The 24,102-nt window shown below is 38.8% G+C and overlaps 1 protein-coding gene across 1 annotated transcript in view; it reads left to right on the top strand.

The window, feature by feature from the left end:
* BEAN1 (brain expressed associated with NEDD4 1) overlaps positions 1–18,459 on the top strand; it is a gene marked incomplete at both ends in the record, with an annotated part of 60,802 nt that extends 42,343 nt beyond the window's left edge. Inside the window, 3 exons of the mRNA XM_082005772.1 lie at positions 865–1,074; positions 4,125–4,266; positions 18,111–18,459. Of these exons, the coding sequence (XP_081861898.1) occupies positions 865–1,074; positions 4,125–4,266; positions 18,111–18,459 (701 nt within the window). The remainder of the gene's footprint in view (positions 1–864; positions 1,075–4,124; positions 4,267–18,110) is intronic.
* Between the last annotated feature and the right edge of the window lie 5,643 nt (positions 18,460–24,102).

Below are 24,102 nucleotides of genomic sequence, written 5' to 3'. Positions count from 1 at the left end.
AAACCTAACCTCTCCACAAGGCACGTAGCCAGTTGGAACACTAGGAAAGCCTGGACTAAAGCAGAGGATTGCCACCATCCCTGGGTTATTGTTTAGACATATGGGGAGCAATAAATTAAGTTTATTTACTTTCAAGTTTTTAATGAGTAAATTTTAAGTGCTTATTTTGACAGTTTTCAACATTTCAACATCTATTTCAACAGTTTGTTAGATGTTAAGGCCAAGAGGACCACCATATTGCCCGAGCTTCTGCCTAAGAAAGAGCCACAGCTTTGATGAAAATCCAGTGCCTCACTAAGAATCACACTCTGAATGATTCTCTTCCCCCCTCTGCTACGAATCAGTTTCTTGGGATGCTGACTTATCCCACAGACTAAAACGTGCCATATGATACAAAAGCATGCTCCTCTGTTTCACTCTTGCCTGAAACTTTCTCTGCAAAACCTTGGAGTCTTTTCACACCTAATAACAACACACAATTCCTCTATTCTGCTTGGAGCCCAAATTTTTGAGTTTTCACATTACCTCTGATGCGCTGAACTTCTTTCAGTATCAGTTCATGATACAGAGAGTCCTTCCAGGAACAAGCAGTCAAACTTACGCAACATACACCATTGACTCCAGCAGGATATTCCTCAATAACAGGGAAACAATTGCTAAGTGACTCCCCCAGAGTCAGTCACTGGCAGTTCCAGAAATTGGTCTAATAAATGGGTTGTCCATCAGAGCATGAATTTATACAATGGATCTGTCTCAAGCTGTATCTTATGGCTTTGAAAGCCCTTAGTTTTGGCACCTGTATAACCACACTTTGTAAATGTGTCTTTTCACAACTGACACATTCTTTCCCTCTCTGCTGTACAGAAGTTCACTTGAACCAGAGCAGCCCAACCAGTGAGTTCCCCAGCTACAGTGAAAACGGAAATGATACCAGTTTACTTGTTTCACCCCTTCTGGTGGCTGGAGTAGTGATCGGACTTGTGCTGTTTCTATCCTGTGTTACAATCATTGTTGGCAGTCTGCGAAAGGATGGACGGTTAAGACACCCACATCTGAGGAGAGATGCTGTTTATGGTAAGATAGCTAGTTATCGCCAAGATAATGCCTAACTTTATTAAAATGTGGTGCTACAGGCAACAAAAAGCATCTGGCCACTGTGCAAGGGATTAAAAAAAGAAAAAATTTTAAAAATAGGATAAGTAGGTCACAGGCAGCTCTGTAGTTTAATAGCATCTTTGTGCTGGCACTTAATTCACATAGTATAAGCTCCAGAGTTAATGGTTAACATAAGAAATGCTGTCGGCATGAGCCTTGTTTAAACAGCTTATTTTTCCTTGATACGGTATAAGATTTCTTCTCCATCACTAGAATCCTGATAGTTTATTTTCATATCCCGTTACAACCTTGGTATAGCATACAATGTAACTTCTACTTGTTGGAAAGCCAGGAATCTTTTAACTTCTGCAGTGTGCACCAGCCTACAACGACTGGGCAATTACTTCATTTCTGACTACAAAAGTTAATAACTGTGTATAAACAGAACAACAAGGCATTGTCATTACAATGTCATTACAACTGTCATCAACATCAAACAGACTGGTTTGCTATCAAAAAAGTGCCAATCCCTACCTCCTTGCCCCCTGACAAAAACACCCATACTTTAAAAGGATTTGGGAATATGAAGGAGTTAATTGTAGAATTATATTTTTGGCCAATTTTGTGTTTGCTGATCAGAAGTTAAAAGCGAATTTGTCAAAGAAATTACAGAATCTGATGAATTCTATATTTAAGGAAAAAACAGTTTAAAAAAGTTACTTTGTAAGTCTTCAGCTAGTAAAAATTCAAATGATAAATAGATTAATGAATTGAGTGGAGCATCAACAATTATGTCATCTGTGGTTAGGCTCCTATATCTGCCGTTTGTTATGAGAGTACTGTTCTTTGCATATTGTTGAGGTTTTTTCCTTTGTATAGAAAAGATAGTAGTATCTGAGCCACATAAAAATGCACTGGCTCAAATCTTGATTTTACTGAGGTAAATCAAGTACCCACTGAAGTCAATTTGACTTCATTTAATTATTTGGACGAGGAATTTTCATGTCTAAAAAACATATTTCCTAGGATCAGTTTGTCCAGCTCGAGCTAGGAATATTTTTGGCTTTTATAGAAACATTTATCCAGATAAGTGAATAATGTCTATGCTTTGGGAATAAATTTTAGACTCCAAAAGAAGCAAAATGCAAACTCCCATGGTAACATAACTGCAGGAAAAAGAAAAAAAAGAATCAGAAAACCAGTGTCTACTATTATTTTTCCCCACTTTTCAGCAGCTAATTTGGGATTAAATAGTTAAACACAAATTGGAGTTACTGTTTTACGCATGAACAGCAATCCTCTGGCGTGATAAAATACTGACCATTAAGATTCAATCACTACATTTAAATCTACCCAAGTGAAAATTTTAACATTAGCACACACCATCCTAATATCTCAGCACGTTTCCACTGGCCAGCATGGAAGCAGCAGGAGTCACTGTGAAGTTGGCTTCCTTCACTTACCAAGCAAAAAGAAAAGCACAGTGCATGATAGACTAAATTAGTCCCGGTGGATGAAAAGCAGACATGAGCCAGCAACATGCGCTCGCAGCCCAGAAGGCCAACTGCATCCTGGGCTGCATCTAAAGAAGCAGGGCCCACAAGTCAAGGAAGCCAATTCTGACCCTCTACTCTGCTCTGGTAAAGACCCCACCTGGAGTACTCTGTCCAGCTCTGGAGCCCTCACCACAGGAAAGACATGGACCTGTTGGAGCGGGTCCAGAGGAGGGCCACCAAAATGACCAGAGCGGTAGAACACCTCTCCTATGAGGACAGGCTGAGAGAGCTGGGGTTGTTCAGCCTAGAGAAGAGAGGGCTCCAGGGAGACCTTATTGCAGCCTTCCGGTACCTGAAAGGGGCTTATAAGAAAGATGGGGACAGACTTTTTTGCAGGGCCTGTAGCAATAGGACAAGGGCTAATGGTTTTAAACTAAAAGAGGGCAGATTTAGACCAGCTATAAGGAAGAAATTTTTCACAATGCAGGTGGTGAAACACTGGCATAGGTTGCCCAGAGAGGTGGTAGATGCTCCATCCCTGGAAACACTCCAGGTCAGGTTGGACGGAGCTCTGAGAAACCTGGTCAAGTGAAAAATGTCCCTGCTCACTGCAGGTGCGTTGGACTATCTGACCCAAAGATTCTATGATTCTGTGGTAGATTCCTTAAGAATAGATTGGCAGAGGTGAAACTTGCCAGAAGGAGAACAGGCAGTTCAAGTGATTCCTGCCTTTTACCCTCTGTTGAGAGAGACACTGCTTTACTTTTATGTCACTTTAGAAGCTGACCCTTCTCTCCAGGTACTATTTTAATGTATTGAGTGAAAAGGAGGGATCGTTTTATTTGGAAGACAATTGCAGGGAGCAGAGATTGCTGCATTTCCACAATTTGGGACATTCTTAGGGAAATTTACCCCAGAATATTGAGCATTAACTAACTATCCTCTGAGACAGAAAATAGCACTAACTTCTTGGTATTTGTGGAGCTATGAAGCTCTTGCATGAAAGCACCGAGAAAGCCCTGGAGCAGGCAGATTGATGATTTTCTCTACTATGTTCCAGGTTTTCCGTTTTTTGTGAGTGTTTTTATTGAGAACAGCATTTTCAAGACACATACCTGCAATCAAACACCTAAGCCTCCTTTTAAAAACCTTCACAGAACTGTCAAGGTTTCAATGTATGCAACTCCTGGAAACTTCAGCAATCCTGCTAACGTTTGAAGTTGCATGCAAATGAACTGACACTCCTTTTCAACCTTTGCAGCACAAGAAAAGCTTTAGACACTTGCATCTTGGAGGGCAGCACTGAATATATAGTCCCTGTACTATAGCCTGAAACACCACAGTTCATCTACAGGTGATGCTAACTTGCTTTTAAAGCAATGTCCTGTCAAACCTGATTGTTCCAGAATACCAGTAATTCCTCTGCCTCAGGTTTTATTTTCTTATATGTGCCCATGTTATAAACAGTGATACTATCTCAGAGAATCCACCACGGAGGAAAAGAGCAGCAAGTATTAATTGCTTGTTTTCCAGCTCCAGATGGCTTCTCTTATGGTGGCTCTTTTGGAGAGCTGAGATCCACCTGCATGGAAGAGTTTCCCCCAGCTTTTGATTTTGGTTCCTATCTGGATACGCTTTCTCAGGTCAACGTCATGTATCCCGATTCACCTCCACGGTAAGCACTTTTCTAAGATTGAGTGTTACAGTCCTGCCCTTGCAAAGCCTGTTAAAGAAAAAAATAAAACTGCTAGAGCTATACCCACTACAAAAATGCAGGTCACACAAACTCTAAATACAGACAGACGTTGTTTAGTTTGAGTACAAGTTCAAGTTTTCCTTAGCAGAATATATCTTTACTAAAGGCATGTATACAGCCAATTCTCATTTACTAATATTCACATTAAAATTTATCATATTAAATAGCATACTAATTAAAGACACAAGTAAAATTACTTACGAATGTCTTTGAAAGAAATTATTTTACAAGTCCAAGTTTCAATTCCAGGAGAAAAATATATACTTTTTGCAAGAACTTTTAGGTTACATATATTACTGACCTTGATACTGTTCAGATCAGAGTGAACAGGAAAAACAAAAGGCGGGGGGGGGGGCGGCACGGGGAGTGCGAGAAACCTCTAAACCTTTCCATATTTTTCATCAAGTCTCATTTCTCAGCTTTCTTAACCCTGGTGTTTTATCAGAAAGCAGAACTGAAGAAAACATACCTTTCTGACATACCCAGGAATTGTACTTAACCTCCATTTAGGATAGTGAGAAAATTGTTTGGGATTGTTCATCTTATATGAGTAATCTGTGAAGGACAATGACTACCATTTTACCTGTTTAACCCAAACCTGCTCTGGAAAGCCATAGTTGCCTGAATTGTAGTAGCATCTTTGCAGAAGAGCATCCTTCAAATATCAGGCAGTTCTAGTCATGTTACCTCCCAAGGCAATTAGAAGAGGCTCTTTGTCCAAAGACAGTTATTCCAGAAATCATACAGCAGCTCCTTCCACATTTGTGTGCCTGCATTCACAGGGTACAAGAATGGCCATTATGAGTGAAAAGAGTTGGCCTTTAGGCCATCTATCTCTTCTGTGTGCCTCATGCACCTTGAGGTTAATAAATGAAGGAATTCAGTTATGTCCAATGAACCAACAGAAATCATTTTAAACGGAACATCACTTCAGGCTTTCTGTACTGCTGTATCTTACAAACAGCAAATAGTGGTTGAACAGTCAGGACCCTTTTTTTTTCCCCCCCCTCTTTGCCTTTTAAGCAGATACTGTTTTGAGTTAAACTGATAAAAGACCAGCCCTTTTCTGACTGCTTGTATACTTATACAAAATAGAGCAAGTCAGTAGTATGTTCCTCAAGCAACCCTTTATGTATTACAAAGTCATGCTATATAATAAATGGGCTTTTAGAGATTGTGTAAATATTTTAGCAGAAGGCTCACAAGTGAAAAATTATTTTGAGCCTGGCATCTAAATTTGTAGAACTTCAGCTAAAGCCACTTAAAAATTTAGACTGGTTTTTGGACCCACACCCACAAGTCTTTACTAATAAAAGCCAACCAGCTGACACCCAAGCAACAGCTTGAGCAGGCAGTTGGCCAGATTTCTGAGAACAAGCTCAGACTCCTGTGAATAAGCTCTGAGAAGATATTTCTTTAGTAGAGAGGTCTCCTAAGATTATACCAAAGATTGCTTCCATTTCCAGTTTGAAACAGGCCCAAAGAAGGATTTTCCAACTCTGTGGAGTTCTCTGTTTGGAAGGAGACTAAGTGATATGGGACAGCACTAGATGGATCTGTGCTTTCCTGTATTTCCAGCTACTTCTGTAATGAGCCTGGCACAAGTTAACTATCTTGTGTCCTCCCTTGTCCTAAGAAACTATTCTGGGACATCAATACTAGGATCAGAGAGATATAAAGGTGTCCAACCACTGCCACCTCAAGATTCCCTTGAGGGCTGAGTGGACTGCATCCCTGAGGGGCCAAAGATCTTGCTCTTCCATACACAAGGAAACACTGCTTATACCATAAACTGCAGTGCTGCATCACAGGTCAAAAGTAAAGATTATTGTTAATGGTTTTGCTGTTTTCTCACTGCTGCCATAGTTAAATGTTTTAGAAAAAGTGGCTTTGGCAAATGATCAAAATCTTAAGTTATATCTTAGCAACCCAACTTGGAGAAGACTTCAGGAGAAGCAGAGCTTAGCAGATGGCTGAAAGCAAAGCTACATAGAGAGACATTTAAACTTACTATTAATACGTTATATAGTCCGTCGTAACTTTCTGTTCAGAAAAGCACTGGTTGAGAAGCATTGTGTGAATACAGTGCATTATGTAAGAGCCTGAAAAATTTCTGGATAGCTACCTTTACACTCTCCTCCATGGCATACTAGTAAAATATATTTTTTCTAATTAGTAGAGCGTGGAGATTATTTGGACTGATGAGTGCTAACAGCAGGAAAACTGACTGTCAGACATGGCCTCGAAGCATAAACAAGACATGCTTGACCTTGTGCATTTAAAATATTAACTGACTGGGATCAATCTTGTTACATATTATTATGTTTTGAAGAGTAGGTTTACTCAAAGGTAGCACTGGCTAAATTAATGCAATTCCTCTTTCTAATTCATGCAGTGCAAGATGTAATTTAAAGCTAAACTAGCATGCCCAAAAGCTAATAATGCAACTGTAGCATAAACAGAACAGAAACGAAGAGCAGCAAGGAAAGCAACTGCACTGGCAAATAACACACATTTGAAGTGAAAGAATTCAGTGAGTGGAAACGAGTGTCCTGCTGCCACAAGCACACACCAAGGCATTAGCTTTGGATACAGCCTGCAAGGGGCAACAGCATTACATCACTGCATACTAGGTACTGCAGAGCTGAGTATTCTTGAACGTACTATTTTTGCTAAAACCGTACTTTCTGAAATTATTTCAGTAGAAAGCATGACACCTCTATTTGGCCAAGGGAGTGATTATAATCAGTCTAGAATGTTTTCATTAGATTTTACAGGTTGGCTTTAAACCATGAAATGAGTGGAAAAGGAATTTTAGGGGAAGGCTGATGAAACAGAGTCAGAGTTAAGAGTACCCGTTTTTATGGCTGAGGAAAAGCTGACTGTTCAGGACTGCCCACTGTCAACTCTCCAATCGAAAGTCCAATACAAAATACTATTTATATTAAAACTTTAATTGGGAAATTAATTTCTGAAAAATGCCTTGGGATGTTAGTAATTTAATTGCTTTGATATCTAAATCACAAATTTCATTTGAAGCTCAATTTGATTATCACCATAGACACTTCTACTAACCACTTTCTCACTTTAGATTTTACATTAGATTTAGAGGAATACCACGCACTGAGTTTTGTCATTAGTTCGCAATAGTTTCAGGGTGATTACAGAGAAGCCATTTGGCCAATTTGTCTTGACAGCCCAAAATATACAGTGCTCCTATCCATAAACATCCCTTTAGGATAATTAATGACTTTCTAATGAATCTCAGATCTGTGTTAGCATCTGTCAGATTGATTTTATGTGAGGTGTAGAGGGGAAATATAAAAACAAAATACAGTGCATATGAACTAAGCAGTTTCAAGATGTAAGGGTTTGTATTTTAGAGCCTATTTCTAACATGTACAAATACTTGTAGTAACACTAGAAGTTAAGTTAATGTTTCATAGTTTGTGTTACCAGAGATGGCAAAGTATTTGTTTCTAAGAAACTTCAATAATCTGAGAAAGATGACCCTGGTGATCTAGTAACAATTCTAAATCACAGAATTCTTCTCCCCCCCCAAATTAGGAAACTTTAACAAATTCAACCTGAAGAAAGTATAAGAACAATCTCCCTGCCACAGTTTAACTATCATAGTAAATATGACTTTGAAAGAAATACTGGAAAGCCTGTAAATCCAATATTTGCCAATTTGTTCAACATTCACTGTGATGGTATGAGCAAAATCATCTAATTGAATTTTTAGTATCTTTAAACTTCTTAGACTCAAAGAAAAGAAAAAAGTGTTCTTTGGAATTATGTGACAAGCAGCAGACCTTTAATGCAAAAAGTCTTCTGGACTTTACATATCCCAAACATATACTGTTGACACTGTGTGGATAATACCTTTATACATAGAAATCATGAGTTCGTGCTCATGTTCACTGTGCCCCGAGTTAATTGTAACACATGCACTTATAAGTGAGCTTTCCAAATTATCTTTTTATGTATATAAGAAAGCTATTTAAAAATAATTTGAGCTTACATGTTTTAAGTGGTTTGAAGTACGGTACCAAAGACCAAGTAAATTAAAAACTATTGCATTTTCTTGAAGAGAGTCTCTAAAACCCTAACAATGAGGAGATTTGAGGTTCCCTGCAGGAAAAGAATTTTATCAACTTTTCACCTTTTGGCCAGAGGAAATGCATTTCACCCCACTTGATTTTTCACTCAGTGCTTTTTCACTCCTTAGTGATTGGATATTAATGGTATATAGAGAGCTTGAGGCAACTAAGGTTACCACCTTTTTCATCTGTGGCTCATGACTGTCTAATACAGAACATCACTGAGGAATGACTCTTGAGCAAGATGGAGGGATTTAGCTTCAGGAATAGTTTTAATGGAAGCTACAAAGTCCTCTCTGTATTTCCCATCAAAATGTGTCCTGCAGGGCACACTATGATAAAAACCTGTTAGTCACCCATTATCCTAGTATTCACATTAGAACACACTGAGGGTTTTTTTCCTTGTTTATGTGTGCTCACTCTACCTCATATGGTCATCTTGCCTACTCTATATAGGATCAATTCTAGTGAAAATTGTCTTGTTTAGGCTTGATAAATTCCAGTACTCTTAATATCCATGTTCAGTCTGCATTGTTTAAACAGGCAAATTAATTTCAAAATTACTTTAAAGTGGCAAAAGGAAATGCTCATGTCTTAAAGACAGACCCTAATTTTGCTCTAAATATGAAAACCAGAAAAAACAAACTACATAAGGTACTTTCTTCTCTAAGACATTCTTTTCAATCCCCCACTTCTGAGGAAGCAAGTTAGCCATATCAGAGGGAGAAGGCTTGAACCAGCTTTGTAGTTTTTCTTGAAAGACAGAATTATCCTTGCAGGAAACTAACATAGAAACATGTTATGTTGTGCTTGTATTCCTTTGCCAAGGCCACTTTTCCTGCAAGCGTGCAAGGTAGGTAGCTTCTGGCACATTACAATGACAGTTGGCAAAGCACAAGATGGACATTTGTGGTTAAGTTCAGATCTCACTTCAATACCTTCACAGAGATTTTTCAGTCACTAACGTAAAAAATACCATTGTAAATATGACAGTTTTAAATCCATGGGAAATCGTGACAGGAGATAAAACTCTCAATTCTTTCAACTCCAAATTCTGAGCAACTAGACCCTCAAAAGCCTCTCCCTTCACATCCTAGTGCTACTCCTAATTAATATTAGGTATAGAAACAAGTTAATTGCTGTTTGATTAGTTAGTTGCTGTCTGCTGTGAAGGGCTTTTTACATGACACCCGCAATTCACAGCCCATCTAGTGAGCACAGGGAGATTGCCTTAGTGCCCAACATTAAGCCAGCCCTTTAGAGGTCAGAGTCTGTAAGTGAGATCCCAACGCGTGTATGTAGACTAGTATTTCAGATGTCTCTGGTGTATCTCTAAACAGAGCCCTGCCATGGTGAGGTTCTCAGCTGATGTGAATGCTACCACATCAGTGGCAGCACCATCAAGTTATATATGCTGTATGAACAGGTTTGCCCCTCGAGCTGCCTTCATCCTGACATTTTCTACTAACAGATCATCCTTCAGGAAGCTATTTCAGTCAGAGGAACATAGGCTCGAAAGGATCTTCTGCAGTTACCCAATCCCACCCCTAGTGCTCCAAGTAATCATTTTTAATAGAAATTTACCTATTCCATAACAGCGTTTATAAGGATCTTTTGTCCCATTATACTCATTCCAGAATACCTAAAGACAGACCTAATTCCTAATTATTATGGCAACCTTATTTCCAGCTTAAATTCATTTACAGCCGTTTTATGATAGTTTCTTTTTGTGGCAGTTCCATTCCTCTTAAGAACCCATGCCTTTCTCTCTACTTGCTTCTTGTATTTGTAGTCAAAAATCTTCTCACACCTCAGCCTGCATGTTGTGAGGTTAAGGCACGAAGTTCTCTTCCCTGTTTGTCATTAAAAATATCTGTTGGGACGCTGTATCATCTGGCCAGCCTCTCTCTACGCCTGTCCCAGTTTGCACTTCTAGAGTGAAACTATTACTGCATATTAAAAAAAAAAAAGAAACCAAAAAACCAAAAAAACTCCTGCAGCAGTGAAAGCAGAAAAACGTGATGAAAGAGAAGCACCAAGCATTTCTAACAGAAATCTATTGTGCCATGCAGAACAATCACAACTTAAAACTGTTGTCATTGATAACAGTACTGAAAAAAAAGGAATATTTTTTTCTGATTTCCGAGTAGTTAGACTTTCTGTTGTATACTGCAGCTAGTATTTCCTTCATCTGCTCTAGAATTTATTCCTAAAATAATTAAAGCAGAGCCCTTTCTAGGAATGTGATCCTAAAACATGTCACATGGCAAACTTCCTCAAATATTAGCAGGTCCTAAGCATTCCTGCTGACATGCAAAAAAAAAAAAAACAGTATTGTCATTTAGAAGACTGTTTGGACTGTTTGTGGATTAACTCTATGGCTTGGGAGGCTACAAGAGATTATTTTTAAATAAATTTGTCTTAACTAATCATTATTACTCAACCAGTGCCCATAGCTTCACTGTCATTTGCTGCAAATGGTTACAGAAATCCAGGGACTAAGTACTACTTATGATCAAGTGGTTCTTATTACATATAAAATTAATGCCAGGCTGAAATGTATCATATAAAATCTTAATCATAGAATGACTTGGTTTATTTAAAACATTTATTTTAATTGCTTAAAGCTGTACAAGTATGTTAAAACTGTATTATACCAGTTTCAAATGCTGTCTGGTATTTGTTCTCATGAAAACACTGTTTACATTTAATTTTCATCTGGAACATTTATTCATCAAAGAGTCACAACTTCCTCAAGATTATCTTCACACATAGTGGAGAATAAAGAGCCAGGCTTTTAGTGCTTATTAACACAAATACTCCTATTGTAGTTGTGGGGAATGGGAAATTCCAGAAACAACTATGAACAGATGAAAGGCAGGAAAAAAATTAATTCCACGTTTCCTGTCTATTCAAGGGTTGAGCCTTAGCTGTTTCCATGAAAAATACCTTGGGTTACATTTTTTACTGTTTAAAAACATTAAAATAGAAAATAACAGTGTTATTTGTTCATGGTTACCCACTCCAAGATCAGGCAGGCACCTTGAAGGTGCATTTACCACACCTCTGGGAGCTTAAAAGTCAATTAAGTTAGGAGATCAGCATCCCTCTACAGCTAATAAGAAAAGAGAAGTTCCTCCAGAGTACCTTAAGAGCTCCCCCCCCCGGCCCTTGTTTAAATAGCCGCATTTCAAACATATACGACAAAACATTCCCAGAAAATATTCCAGTGATTTTTATGGAGCATTGGATCATTCCTTCAGGGCCCTGGCTTGGCTGACACTGCAGGCTGTTATCTCTGGGTCTCATATGTGTGTTACTCACCACCTTCACTCATGTAATTTGGGATCAGTCGTAGTAAAAAATTCTCATGTAATACTACCCAGGCCCAGAAACAGATGGATTTTGATTTCATATGAACACAATAACTAGGAAGGCTGAAAGAGCATCAAGGAGGTGCCACTTAACTACCTTTGCTTATTCTTACACTATCATTCTCCTAATCGCTAGACCCCAACAGTTCAGGATGTTTCTTTTTTAATAGACAAAGATGTTTTGGCTCTTCATTCTAAGTCAGTGTTCAAGAATTAAACTAAGTAAATGACTGAGACAATCAGTAACATGGAATGGATTGCTGTTATATGAAAATATTAAACTAATGCTTAATAAATCACTGACAAAGCATGCAAAAGAAGAGTCAAAATATAGTTAGTAGATGTACCTAGTATCTCGAATGGAAACCATCAGTATTTAAAAAAATAGAAAAATATCCTGTCTCATGACATGTCACTATAAGAGCAGTTCTGTCAAAAATTATACATTTCATCACGGTAGCTACATATCAGCAAAGAATATATGTATCTTAAGAAAAAGCACCTCAAAGGAAAAGGAAACACTGACAGACTTCCCAGCTGCTATCCTACAAACCCAGCTGTTAGTAGATTGTGTGATCAGAGATAGCATCATCAGTTGAACTACTTACACGGTCAAACACATTATCTTTTTCCCTTGATCCTCCTTTTAGAGAGTTACGGTATATTTGTTCCAATTTCAGCTTTTCTTTATTAGGTAACAACATCATACAAAAATCCTTTGTGTTGTTTTCATCATAGCTTAAACCCATCAGCACATGTACTTTCCAGATCTAGTGATTCTGTTTACCATTATTAAAAGATGACAGTAGGTCATCATCAAAATGGAAACTATGCAACAGGAGCAATTTTAGTAGAGTCATAACATAAAAAATGAATGAAGTAAACAAAAAGACATCTATTTCACAAAGAATTCTTCATTCCCCAGATTTGCCTTTTTTTGCACTAGCTATTGTTTGCATCTTAAAAAATTCTGTAAGTAGAACCTTCTTCTTTCCCCAGAGAGTAGGTCATAATTTATGAATGACAGCTAGTTAAATAAGCTCTTTTGGGTTTCCTTAGCAACAAACCTATCCTAATACTTATTGCAATGAGACCTGACAAATTCATGAAGTTATTTCTCCCCACCCAACATTCTGAGTCAATAAGGTCAGCTTGAAGAGCTGCTGTATTTTTTAGGCAATATTCTTCTCTTTGTGGATCACATTTACATGCAGTAAGATGACATTAACAGACACCAGCCCTCCTTGCCTTTCCTAGTATAATTATCCCTTAAAAACTCAATAGCATAGTCTACAATGACAATGAAGTTATTCTGACAAGAAACAAGGCCAAAAAAAAAAGTAGACAACAGCACATTTCATGGTCAGTAACTCCTTCCTTCTCATAACTGTAAGATACACTGAACCTTAAGTTAATATAATTTAAAAAAAATAATGGATTAAAGTGAATTCACAATACTTTTCAAAATCATTTGCTTTCTTGTCTAGAAGGATTTTCCTGTGACTGCTGTACTGAACTTCAAGCATCAGCTACTTTTTACATGTACAATAACTTCACAGAACTGAATCTCTCAGACAAAACATAACTCATAGTTTTTTGCAAGAGACTAGCAAGTATTTTTGTTTTTCCACTTAAGTCATGGAAGCTTCATGCTCTTGCATTTTCAGTTGCACACATATAACATATATACACATACAACATATATACACATACATATGTAGGTGTCATTACCTTAGCAGTTACTGAGGTTGCACTTTTATGATGTGGCTAAGAAATTCTGCCTGTGAGCTGTGGTCTAAGACCTACCCGACTTCCCCATCTCTTATACTTCTGCTTCCCTTGTGTTACATTGATGCCCATCTGACTATGCTGTGAGCTTCCAACTCAGGTAGCTAGATCAGTAGAAATTAATCCCAGAAAAAAAAAAAAGCGCACACACACAAAAAACCCAAAGCCAACTTAAAAAAAAAACAACCACACAACAAAAACTCACACATGCACCAAAAACCACACACATATGACCTTTTTGCCTATTTAGCTCCAGTGGTGATCTTATTTGGGAAGAAGTAGTGCAAGGAAAACAGTGGAAGTATGCAACACGGCAGGGAACGCTTCCCTTCAATGACGTGGACACTGGCTCATGTTGAAAGCACAGCTTTACACATCACTGAGCTTTACAGCTGACACCTTCTCAGCTGAAATCAACAGCATTAGTTACTATACTTAAGTGACTTGCATGTAACAGTATCATTTTAATATTAGGAATCATCTCTACTGATTGTTATGGATGAACTGGTTTTTTTTCAGTGGTAGCCATCATTACATAGTACCGCTTGGCCCCTCGGGTCTTGAGGTCTGCATACAGGCTGATGAGAAGGCAGCTCCTTCACTCTATTCTAGTTTGCTCTGTTTGCAAGTAAAAATAAAGAAACCTAAAAGCTGTGTCAAAAGTGCAGACCTTTCACTGCAGGACAACTTAGCAGTACCACTTAGTTCATGATACACACCTCACTGCAGTATGCAAGAGTCCATTCGCCTCTTATCCTCAAACACAAAGCTTTATTTTAAGAGGACAGTAAGGATTTAGTCCAATATCACTCAAATCAATACAATCAACTGCAAGAAATGATTGCTATTACAACTTCTTGTAAAGTAATCCTTTAAATCTTTTGATAAATTATTTTCCAATCACCAACATAGATGGACAGTGGGTGCCTGTCCAACTGTGTATTACTTATAATACTTGCTTAAAATCCTCTAATAAAAAAAGACCTGGTAAAGACTAGAGGCATATATTTACATATGATGGTCTCTTTGAAGAAGAGACACTGCTTTCCTGCCTGCAAAATAAAAATTCATGCTTGAAGTGTTGATAATTCATTAGTTATACTACAGGAATACCCCTATAACAGCACTCTGGAAGAAAAAAAAAACAACCAACCACCCCCACCCCCACCCCCCCCCACCAAAAAAAAAAAAAAAAAAAAAAAAATCACAAAACACTCAGAAGCTAGGGGAAAAAAATACACAGTTAAAGTTGCTTGTATGACCTTCATTCATCTCCTTTCTCTCCTCAACTGAAAATGCTAGGAACCTGTAGCCTCCACTACTAGTATCATAGCAATAGCTGTTTGGAATGGCAGCATTACAAGCAAAGATATCACACTCACAGGAAACTGAGTATCAAGATCGTAAGTTTGTGATGAAATATAAGAAGTTTTTTTAAAAAAAAAGTTATTTGAATTATTTGTAGTTGCCTCCTTGGCTACAACAATCTGTAGGTACAGCTGTGAAGGTGTCAAAAAGTTACTTAATTGAAAATCTGGCATGTGTTCCTTACTGGCCTATTTGATTTTTAAGATGTGAACTTAATTGCCAAAAAGGGCAGGGGGAACATTACTTGCATTGGAGTTTAGAGAGGAAAAAAAAAAAAAGAGAGAATTATTTTTTTATCCATCATATGCATGAAGAAAAAGTGCCCTAACACTAATATATTGATATTTGGAACTAAACACTACAATGCCAGGTCTTGAATACTATAATTTGCTACCCATTTGTCTTGATGCTTAAAAATGTCCTTCACAAAAGATCATTTTGCTATTTATGCCACCGAGCATTTTAGTTCTACAGAGCTGCGGGTCCATGAAAGATGCTAAATTAAATCCAAGGGAAAGAAATGCACATGATCAGATAACAACAGTAAGTAGAAGGTTCATACTGTGCCCATTTCTCCTATAGGTCAGTGGCAGATTTCCCTTGTGCTGGGCCGGAGCGCAGAATCAGGAGACAGAGAAGCTTGTTCCCTTTTGTGTCTCAGCAGAAAGATTCAGAATTTTCCACCTTGAAACTCACATTACTGTGGGCTTTCCAAAACTGAAAGTCTTTTACTATGGTAATAGGACCCAGTAGGTGCTCTTCATTAGCCTGATTAAGTCAGTCAAAATCTGTGGAAAGATTTTAAATAAATTCACTGGGCTTTGGCTCAGCAAAATGTAAATTAAGTAAAGATGCAACTCATAGTAAGTAATTGTGCAAAGAGTGGCTCTTCCTGTACTCTCACTGAGTTCATGAAGAGTTGAAGACATCAGGTCCTCAATGTCTGACTGAGGTTGAAGACTTTTTAAAAGAGTATCAGGTACGGTTGAAAGCTTCAGCAGGCTTAGAAGAGGCTGGACTTAATCTTTTCTACATGCTATACAAAACCAATTTGACCTCCTGCATGCTGGGACATGTTTCCAAAGTATCTAGCGGCCCGAGTCAGGATCTTCAGAACAGAGTTATGTTTTTAAACACCATTCTTGCTGATGGGGAAATCAAAATTTTCTAGTCTGAATCTAAAACCATTGTTCTTATTAATATAAAAATAAGATAAAGGGGAGGTAAAAAATAAGAAGACCTGTGCATATTTGAGTTATTTAGTAACCTAGCACTAAGATTTCACTTTCTTACCTTTCCCAAAAACCCCTTCCATCACCCAGACTAGGAACAATACCATCAAAATCAACAGGAGTGCTCTGAGGGAACGGTATGAATGAGTGCAGCAGAACCAAGTATTAGAAAAATAGGCAGGGCCTCCATGGTTGGTTGCAGTAGATTTGAGTTCACTCTAGCCAACACAAGCTGCCCTGCTGCAAGCCACTTATAATCTACAAGTAGGGTTTATTAGCTTGGGTTTAGTCTGGCAGTAATGCAATTACAGGGGGCAGAATGACTGCCTGCCGTCTACTGGTAAGACATACGTTAAATATCCTAAGTTTCAGGAAATATCCAAGATCTTAATAGCTCTGCAGTTAGTGTGGTTGAGGAAATGGGTTCTTAATTCGTTTGGCTCCAGCAGAACTGCTTTTCAGGTTAACTGAGTAGGCAAAGGTTTTTACAGGAAACTTTCCCTCCTTCAGAATTGGATTTAAAATGATCCTGAAACAATTAAATAAGGCACAAACAAAGCAGGTACAATGTTTAAGATCATGATGTTATGACTCTTCCTCACTTTTGCCTGTAGCTAGTGAGACAGGAAAACAGGACCTTCCTTTAGACCACTAGACCTGGGCTGTTTTGATAGCAAAAGTGGAGTCAGCTTTAGTTTGTGGACAAACAGGTGATGCATCACAGACCAGATTCACCAGTTCTAGTTCAGCGCCAAGCCTGCCAGGCCATCTCCTGGCTCCTTGGGGCCACAGTGCAATCTCTGCAGAGCCCTTAGGCTCAGACGGCTGGGCAGTGCCAGCACAGAACAGTACAAACACATTGAGCCTGCTCATATCCACTCTGTCCATGCCCATCCCCTTCTTGCAACACAGAGCACAGGAAAACATGGGCATAAAGACACACTAGTCTATCCAGGCTCATTATTTACCCGTTGTGGGCCTCCCTAGGCTCTGCAGTCCAAGCACCAATCTCAGGTGCCTGTCTGCATTCACACCCGGACAGCAAACACTGAGCAGGGTAGTGGAGTGTGGAGGTAATAGTTTACCCTGGCTCTAGCTTGGTGGCACAGACAGAACTACAAAGCCTAGATAGACCTGAGCTGGCTCCTCATGGAAATCCCACAAATTGGTCTGTCTTGCATTCCTCCTTTTCATGAGGAACATGACGGGAAGTTTGCCGAGTCTCAGAATGCCCAGCGTAAGTCTGTCAAGATTATTCATCACAGCTCTGCACCTCAGCAAGAAATCCTGCTACCTCTGCCAGCACAGATCTGCAACCCAGACAACCCACCACATGCAACTGCTGGCTGAGCACCAGAGACCAGTGAGTCAGGAGGACAGCATTTGATGCAATACTCTCTCTATACCTTATTTCATAACTGTAAAATGGCAACACCACTTCCTTTTTCCCCAGCCATTTTCTAACTTAGATACTTACAAGCAGTTGAGAGCAGGAACAAACCCTCCCAGTGTTGCGCCTACGGCGACTGGGGCAGCGTGCACAGCTTTGTGTGAGCCACCAGTGCTATTCCTCCCAATCCTGTGTGACCGGCTGTAAGGAGCTGGGCTTATCCCCAGGCACCTCAGCTAAACAGTGCTGCCACACATGTTACTTTCATGCAGGAGGTTGTGGTCTGAACTTTCACCAAGACCTCCAGGATTATCTTTAGGTATTTGGAGATGTGCTTTTAAGTATTATGCTCGAGTGTCTCACATGGCAGGGTAAGCAAGGATGCAGGCTGAGGAACAAAACACCAGATGATCCTTCACTTCTCACTTTACTTGCCCCTGTTATGCTGAAAATAGCATACTGTGGCATTTTTCACAGGAGTCTAATGAAAAATTCTTTTTTCTTTCAGCTACGATGAATGTGTGGGGCCAGGAGCAACACAAATATATATTCCCACAGATGATCCCCCTCCCTATTCTCTTATGGACCCTTGTCAAAGAAATGAAATATCTATAAACATTAGCCTGGAAGAGGAAGCAGCATCTGGGACTACAGGACAGGCTGCAAATTATGCAGTCAGGCTGCAGGACTTGCAGCAGCCCATTTCATCCATCTCTTTGTCGGCTCTCGCTCTGGAGGCTGCTCCCCTGTACGAGATGGTGGTGTGTGAACAGAATATCCCCATCCCACTTGTTCCAATGGAAGTACTGAAAAATTCTTCTACTGACTATCAGACCCTTCTGAACCAAATCTTATGAATAAAAGTGGCTCTTCCCTTCAATTCTTCCGAAGAACTCAGACCAACAAAAAAAATTTAAATGGAAGAATAAAACCTCTGAAAGTTTTACCTATTTTATATCTTTAAACAGGGATGCAATGGGATTTTTTTTTTTACGGTGAATTTTGAAAGTTTATCTAAACTTCCCTCTTCGTGCTTCAAAGTGTTCCATGACATCACACAGCATAAAGGAGCAGCAGTGACAAGCAGTACATCTGACCTTTCTGAAGCATTTGTTTTCTGAAGCAAATGCTTTCTGAAGCATTTCAAAACACATTGAAATCAGCCACTCTTAATGTAGATACATGTTATCCAATCAAGCCTACTTGTTGATTTTGAGATACTTTGCATGTTTTAGAGCAGAAGGAAAAACAAGACCATTTTGTTGTCTTTGTAGTTATCACTAGTACATTTCATTCAGTGTCTTGGCAACAAAGCATTTTTAAATAATTCTTTGTCTAAATATGTATTTCAGTAGACAGAGACAGAACACTGCCTGGAAAACATTACTATCAGTACCATATAGGAGCAAAAGAAAAAGGAGAATAATATTTCGATAGTCACATTTTTCCTTTGGAAAGCCTGGCCAGTACCAGGCTTCCCAGACCATTGCAAAGCCTGCTGTAAGTCTTCCTCAAAAGAAACCAGCAGCAAGCAATGGAGAGGTGGCAATGGATACCCAAACACTAATTGGCTTTACGTACAGAAGCTGTACTACAGCTATTTGTGGGCCTGGGAGCTGCATGCCCTTCACGGGGACTTGATAATAGCCAAGGGAAGGGCAGTGCCTGGAACCCCAGAAGATGCTTCATGCTGATTCCCATGCATGACTGCATTTTCAGGCACTAACTGGTCTCTTTCTTAAGGAACCTGTAGTGGTACAAAGGACATTGACCTCTAATAACTGCATTAGTGTGATGTAAATAATAGATACTGGACTTGGCATGCGCAGTAACAGAGAACCCCACTTTGTGCCAAAACCTCTTTATTAGCATGATTCTTTTCACTGAAATTTTGCTACCCACAAATCTAGCCTTTGTTTATAGACCTGGACTTCTCACACATTCGTATGATAAATGCATACAAGTTGGAGATGCATACTAGCAGGAACAGCAGACTTAGACTGCAGATGTGAGACTTTAATCTTACATGGTACACAAACACTATATCTCCACATAAGGAGAGACTACAGCTTCAACCAGTAGTAGTTAGCAGAGTTATCAGAGGCTTATCTCCACTAAATCTCTTAGAGGTATTTTCACTGGGGAAAAAAAATCTTTACACTGGTAAAACGGACTGATAAAAATCACCCATTGAAGGATATGTAAAAATGAGTATAGTAAATATATAACTGTTTAAAAGGAAGCATCATTCAAATTATTAAAATTGCACTTAGATTTTCTGTAAATACTAAATAATTTTCAACTGTAATCATCATTCAACACTCCAAAGATTGACACAATTATAATTAATACTTAGATGGGAAGTAATTACATGGTTCTTAGTGCTGTATAAATTATACCATTACTGAGTCATATGCACATGATGAGATAAGGTAAGTATGCATTTTTTTGCTAAGTAGATGAGAGTAAATATGTATTTTGCTAAAATAACAGAATTCTTTTGAAGTTCACCATGATTTTCAGTATTCTCAGTACATTATAGACAAAACAACAGAATTCACAATTTTGCATTGCAAAACTGTTGGCAGGCATTGCCAGAATGTAAAATACAAATGTGAAATATAGCCTAAAGACAGAACTATTCCCCTGGATAAAGCAGTAGTGTAAACAGTTTTGTGGTCTGCAAAGTATCCTGCGATAAGAGAAGCAAAACTCTACACCATCTGTTAGAGGCCAGAAATTAAAACCAACATAGGAATGTACCAGTCAGATTTATTGGATGGAAAATAAAAAGTGAAGGAGAGCACAGAGGTTTATTTATGCAGAATAGGACATGCCTTCATAGCTGTGGCTTACTGCAGCTCTTGGAGACCTGCCTAGAACAGGGTAAGGCACTGGGACCAGACCCTGCTTACTTTAGGCTGCTATTGGGGAGGTGGAAGGTGAAATCTAATAAACAAGTTATTAGAAGGCAAATGCGACTTTTTTTCCCCCGTCTCTTTTTTACCTGTAACATTGCAAACCTGAAGGTTCTTCTGAAGACAAGCACAGGGTGCTTTTCACATCTGGCAGGCAAGCCTCTACTCTGTTACAGATGCTTACAGTTTCTGTGCATTTTGGGAAATCCTTTCAACCTGCTTGGCTTTTAACCTGACAGGGATTTCATGACCTTCCACTAACTTTCTCTCTATGGTTTACAAAATAAATTAATTTTAAGTAGGCCTCTGATGAAAACGGGAGATTTATATTTTACCTCATGATAGAAATGCATTACTAAGATCGTCAAAAACTAACAAAATCTTTCTTCATTTGATACCAGTTATGCATCTGAAGCATTGCTATTTGGATTGTATGTAGCAGCATTACTTACTAATAGCTGTCTACTCCCTCTTGTGGTATACCGCTTTATAAAGTCATCCAGTTATCACGCTACACAGAGTTCACAATGATGGACTCGTCCATCAAAATAATCCCAGCTTCTTTGTCACGTGGATATGGAAGCCAGCCAAAACATACACTTCCATACGGCAGCATTTTTCTAAGTTACCACTCTATGCACACGTTATGTCATTCATCACAAACAAATATCTTTAAAAAAAACAAACTGTGAATTTAAAGTAGAGTATGCTACCTTCAGTGATAACCATGATCACTTGGAAGAGTGGTTTAGAATTTTCTACTCTTTTGAATCCTGTTAACTAGGTGATATCCCACAAAATTGTGGGGAAAAAAGCTATAGATCCAACCCATATACCTCTGCGAACAGACAATACTAGAAAGAGAAATTTATAGCTCTAGAGCTGCTCTAAGAGCTGCTGCTGCTACTGCTGGAACAGTGTTGAGATTTCTTGTAATGATGCAATAAGAACACGTTTTCATTTCTTGGAGAATATTTAAGATCTTAGATAAATCTCAAAGTTGACAGAGTGTCTCCTGATGCTCCTCTTAAGAAATTCATATCCTCCTATTAGATTTTATCCTAAACTCTCACATAATTTTAATGTCAGTCCTAAAACAGACTTAATACAGGCCTTTCATTTATTACATGATTAATATCAGGAAGAAAATTGTTTGGACATGCTGTTTCTTGCTATGTGATAACAATACTGTGTTTCTGTAGTCACCTCTTTTGCTTCGATTTTTAGCATACTGATCTTTACACAAAACTTTCAGTAAAGAACGTACATGTATTTGATACAGCTTCTATGCTTTTTATTGCATCGATATCACTTTGGGACTACCCACAGCCTCTAGCCTCCTGTTAATCAGGCAACTAAGCAACTGTTGACTAAGCAACATCGTGCTTCAGACACTTACATTTGGATTTCACATTTGTCAGAGATCACAGGAATAAGCAGCCATTGGAACAGTCAGGTCTCTCCTGCTCAGGGGGACGAGTCAGTGTGTGCCCAGCCAGGACCATCCCAGCTCAGCAAGAGCAGGAAGGGAAGAGTACAATACCGCTGCAGTAAAAATTGTTACCTTGAAATACTCTCAGGCATTTCAAGAAGCATCAGAAACCCCCACAAACACATTCGTAGGTACCTCTGAAAATTACTAAGGTCAGGAGACTGGAAAATGGCAACATACCTCCAAGGAAAAAGAGGAAAAGCCAGGAAATAACAGGCCAATCTTCCTAGAAATATTCAATCAGGTAGTTTTTCAGCACAGCAAGGTAACACTGTATTTCCTGAATGGAAACTACATCTAACTGATCTAACAGGTCACGATGCAGTCTGAAAAATTGTTCCCCTGCTCAGTAGAGAAATACTCTCTACGTAAAATCATAACCACAGACCTCTGTAAATTAAAAAAATAATCATCATACAAGAGAGTATTTATCGATTGCTCCGAGTTAGTTTGAAAAGATGCATCAGGTGGCATCACCTATGTCCTAATGAAAATAATGAGTGTTGCTGGATTTCAGAGCTTTGATAGAGAAAGGACCTATTCAAATCAGCAAATTACATTAAACTAGGAGAGTCAGGAGTACGTAAGAGAGCAGGACTAGAATTTGAAAGGACAGAGAAAGGCCTGGAAAGATGCAATTCAGTGAACACAAATACAGTTCCTGCACTTGAGAAATACAGGCTCAAATTCACAAATGCATGACACAGTGACCTGTTAGGACTGCAGGAGAATGTCTGAGAATTAGACTGAGACAAATATGGGCTAACTAGGAGCCAATGATGTCACACTACTATGAAAAAAAATTAAAAAACCAAGAACCTGAGAATATAAACAGTGCTATTAATCTTAACACATTAAAACCAGCTCTCCACTCACTACTGCTCTGTTAGGAAACAGAGGCCAAGCTGAGGCTTTACAGGTCAAGGAGGCTGACAAACCTGACTGCCTAGAGAAAAGGAACAAGAAAGTTAGAAAGCCTGGTTGTTATTTTTCTTGGTTTTGCATGACAGAGAATAGAAGCAGTTCTCCATTGCCACATAGAAATTAGATATTAGAATTGAGGGGAAATGGAGAATTAGTGTTTTATAAATTGTAGAGAAAGAAAGATTCCACGTGTTACTGGGAATGGAAAGGCCAAGTTTCAGTTCTCTCCTTCTGGTGGAGCTTTCCATGTCCTTTCTTTATCACTGTCTACAGCGTCTGACACTGTTCATGGCCTGCGAATTGGCAGTTGTACTTTTGTCAATATTAGCAGCTTTACAAACCCTAGGTGTTCTGCCAATATCCTCTCAGAAAAGAGGATTCTCTTAGCCCAGACCACATTAGTGACCCACTGAGAACTACATAATTTCTAACACCATACTCTTGTCACAGGAAAAAGCTTTCAATGAAAATATTCATCATCACAATTACATCCAAGCACCTCAAGCTCTAGCTCCACTGAAGTCATGTGTTACATGTGAAGTGGGAATTGTAGATAGATCAGAAACTAAATCCATGCTTTCTGAATCCCCAACAGCAACTCATGCATTACAACTTCTCAGCTAGCAAAGTTCATATTCATTTCCCTCTTCCTCAGCTCACAGTAATGTATGCTTGAACACTGTCTACTGAACTCGTAAGCATACAATAAATTCACAGCTCAGATTTCAGACAGGTCCATATGCGTATATATTCTCACTTCCATTAAAGCAAGAAAAAGGAACAAGCAAAACAGCTTTCATGTCCAGCAGAGGCACAAAGTGAAAGCTTTAAGGAACCCCTAAGTACCCATGGTGGTCCACTCATCTTTTGGGTCCAATGCCTTCATTCTCTTATTTGTTCTCCTGCATCTCCGATCAATATCGTTTCAATAACCCTCCTCTGCCTAAATCAGCGCAACTGCAATGAAAAAAAAGAGTCAGCTATATATATAGCCTGATTCAATTCATCAGGTATTAGCATTGTGTCTTTTTAACTGCAGGGAAATAGCAACAGTTCGCTTGCACACCTGGAAGTGGCCATTCCTTTCTACTGAATTCTTCTTCTCTCCTAGGACTAATGACCAGGTTTTTGCCTTGCGGTAGTCTTTCATAAGAAATAAAAAATAA

Source organism: Phaethon aethereus, assembly GCF_964289735.1.
Source record: "Phaethon aethereus genome assembly, chromosome: 13".
Taxonomy (NCBI): domain Eukaryota; kingdom Metazoa; phylum Chordata; class Aves; order Phaethontiformes; family Phaethontidae; genus Phaethon; species Phaethon aethereus.
The sequence above is the reverse complement of the archived record's forward strand: the minus strand, read 5'-3'. Positions and strand labels throughout refer to the sequence as shown.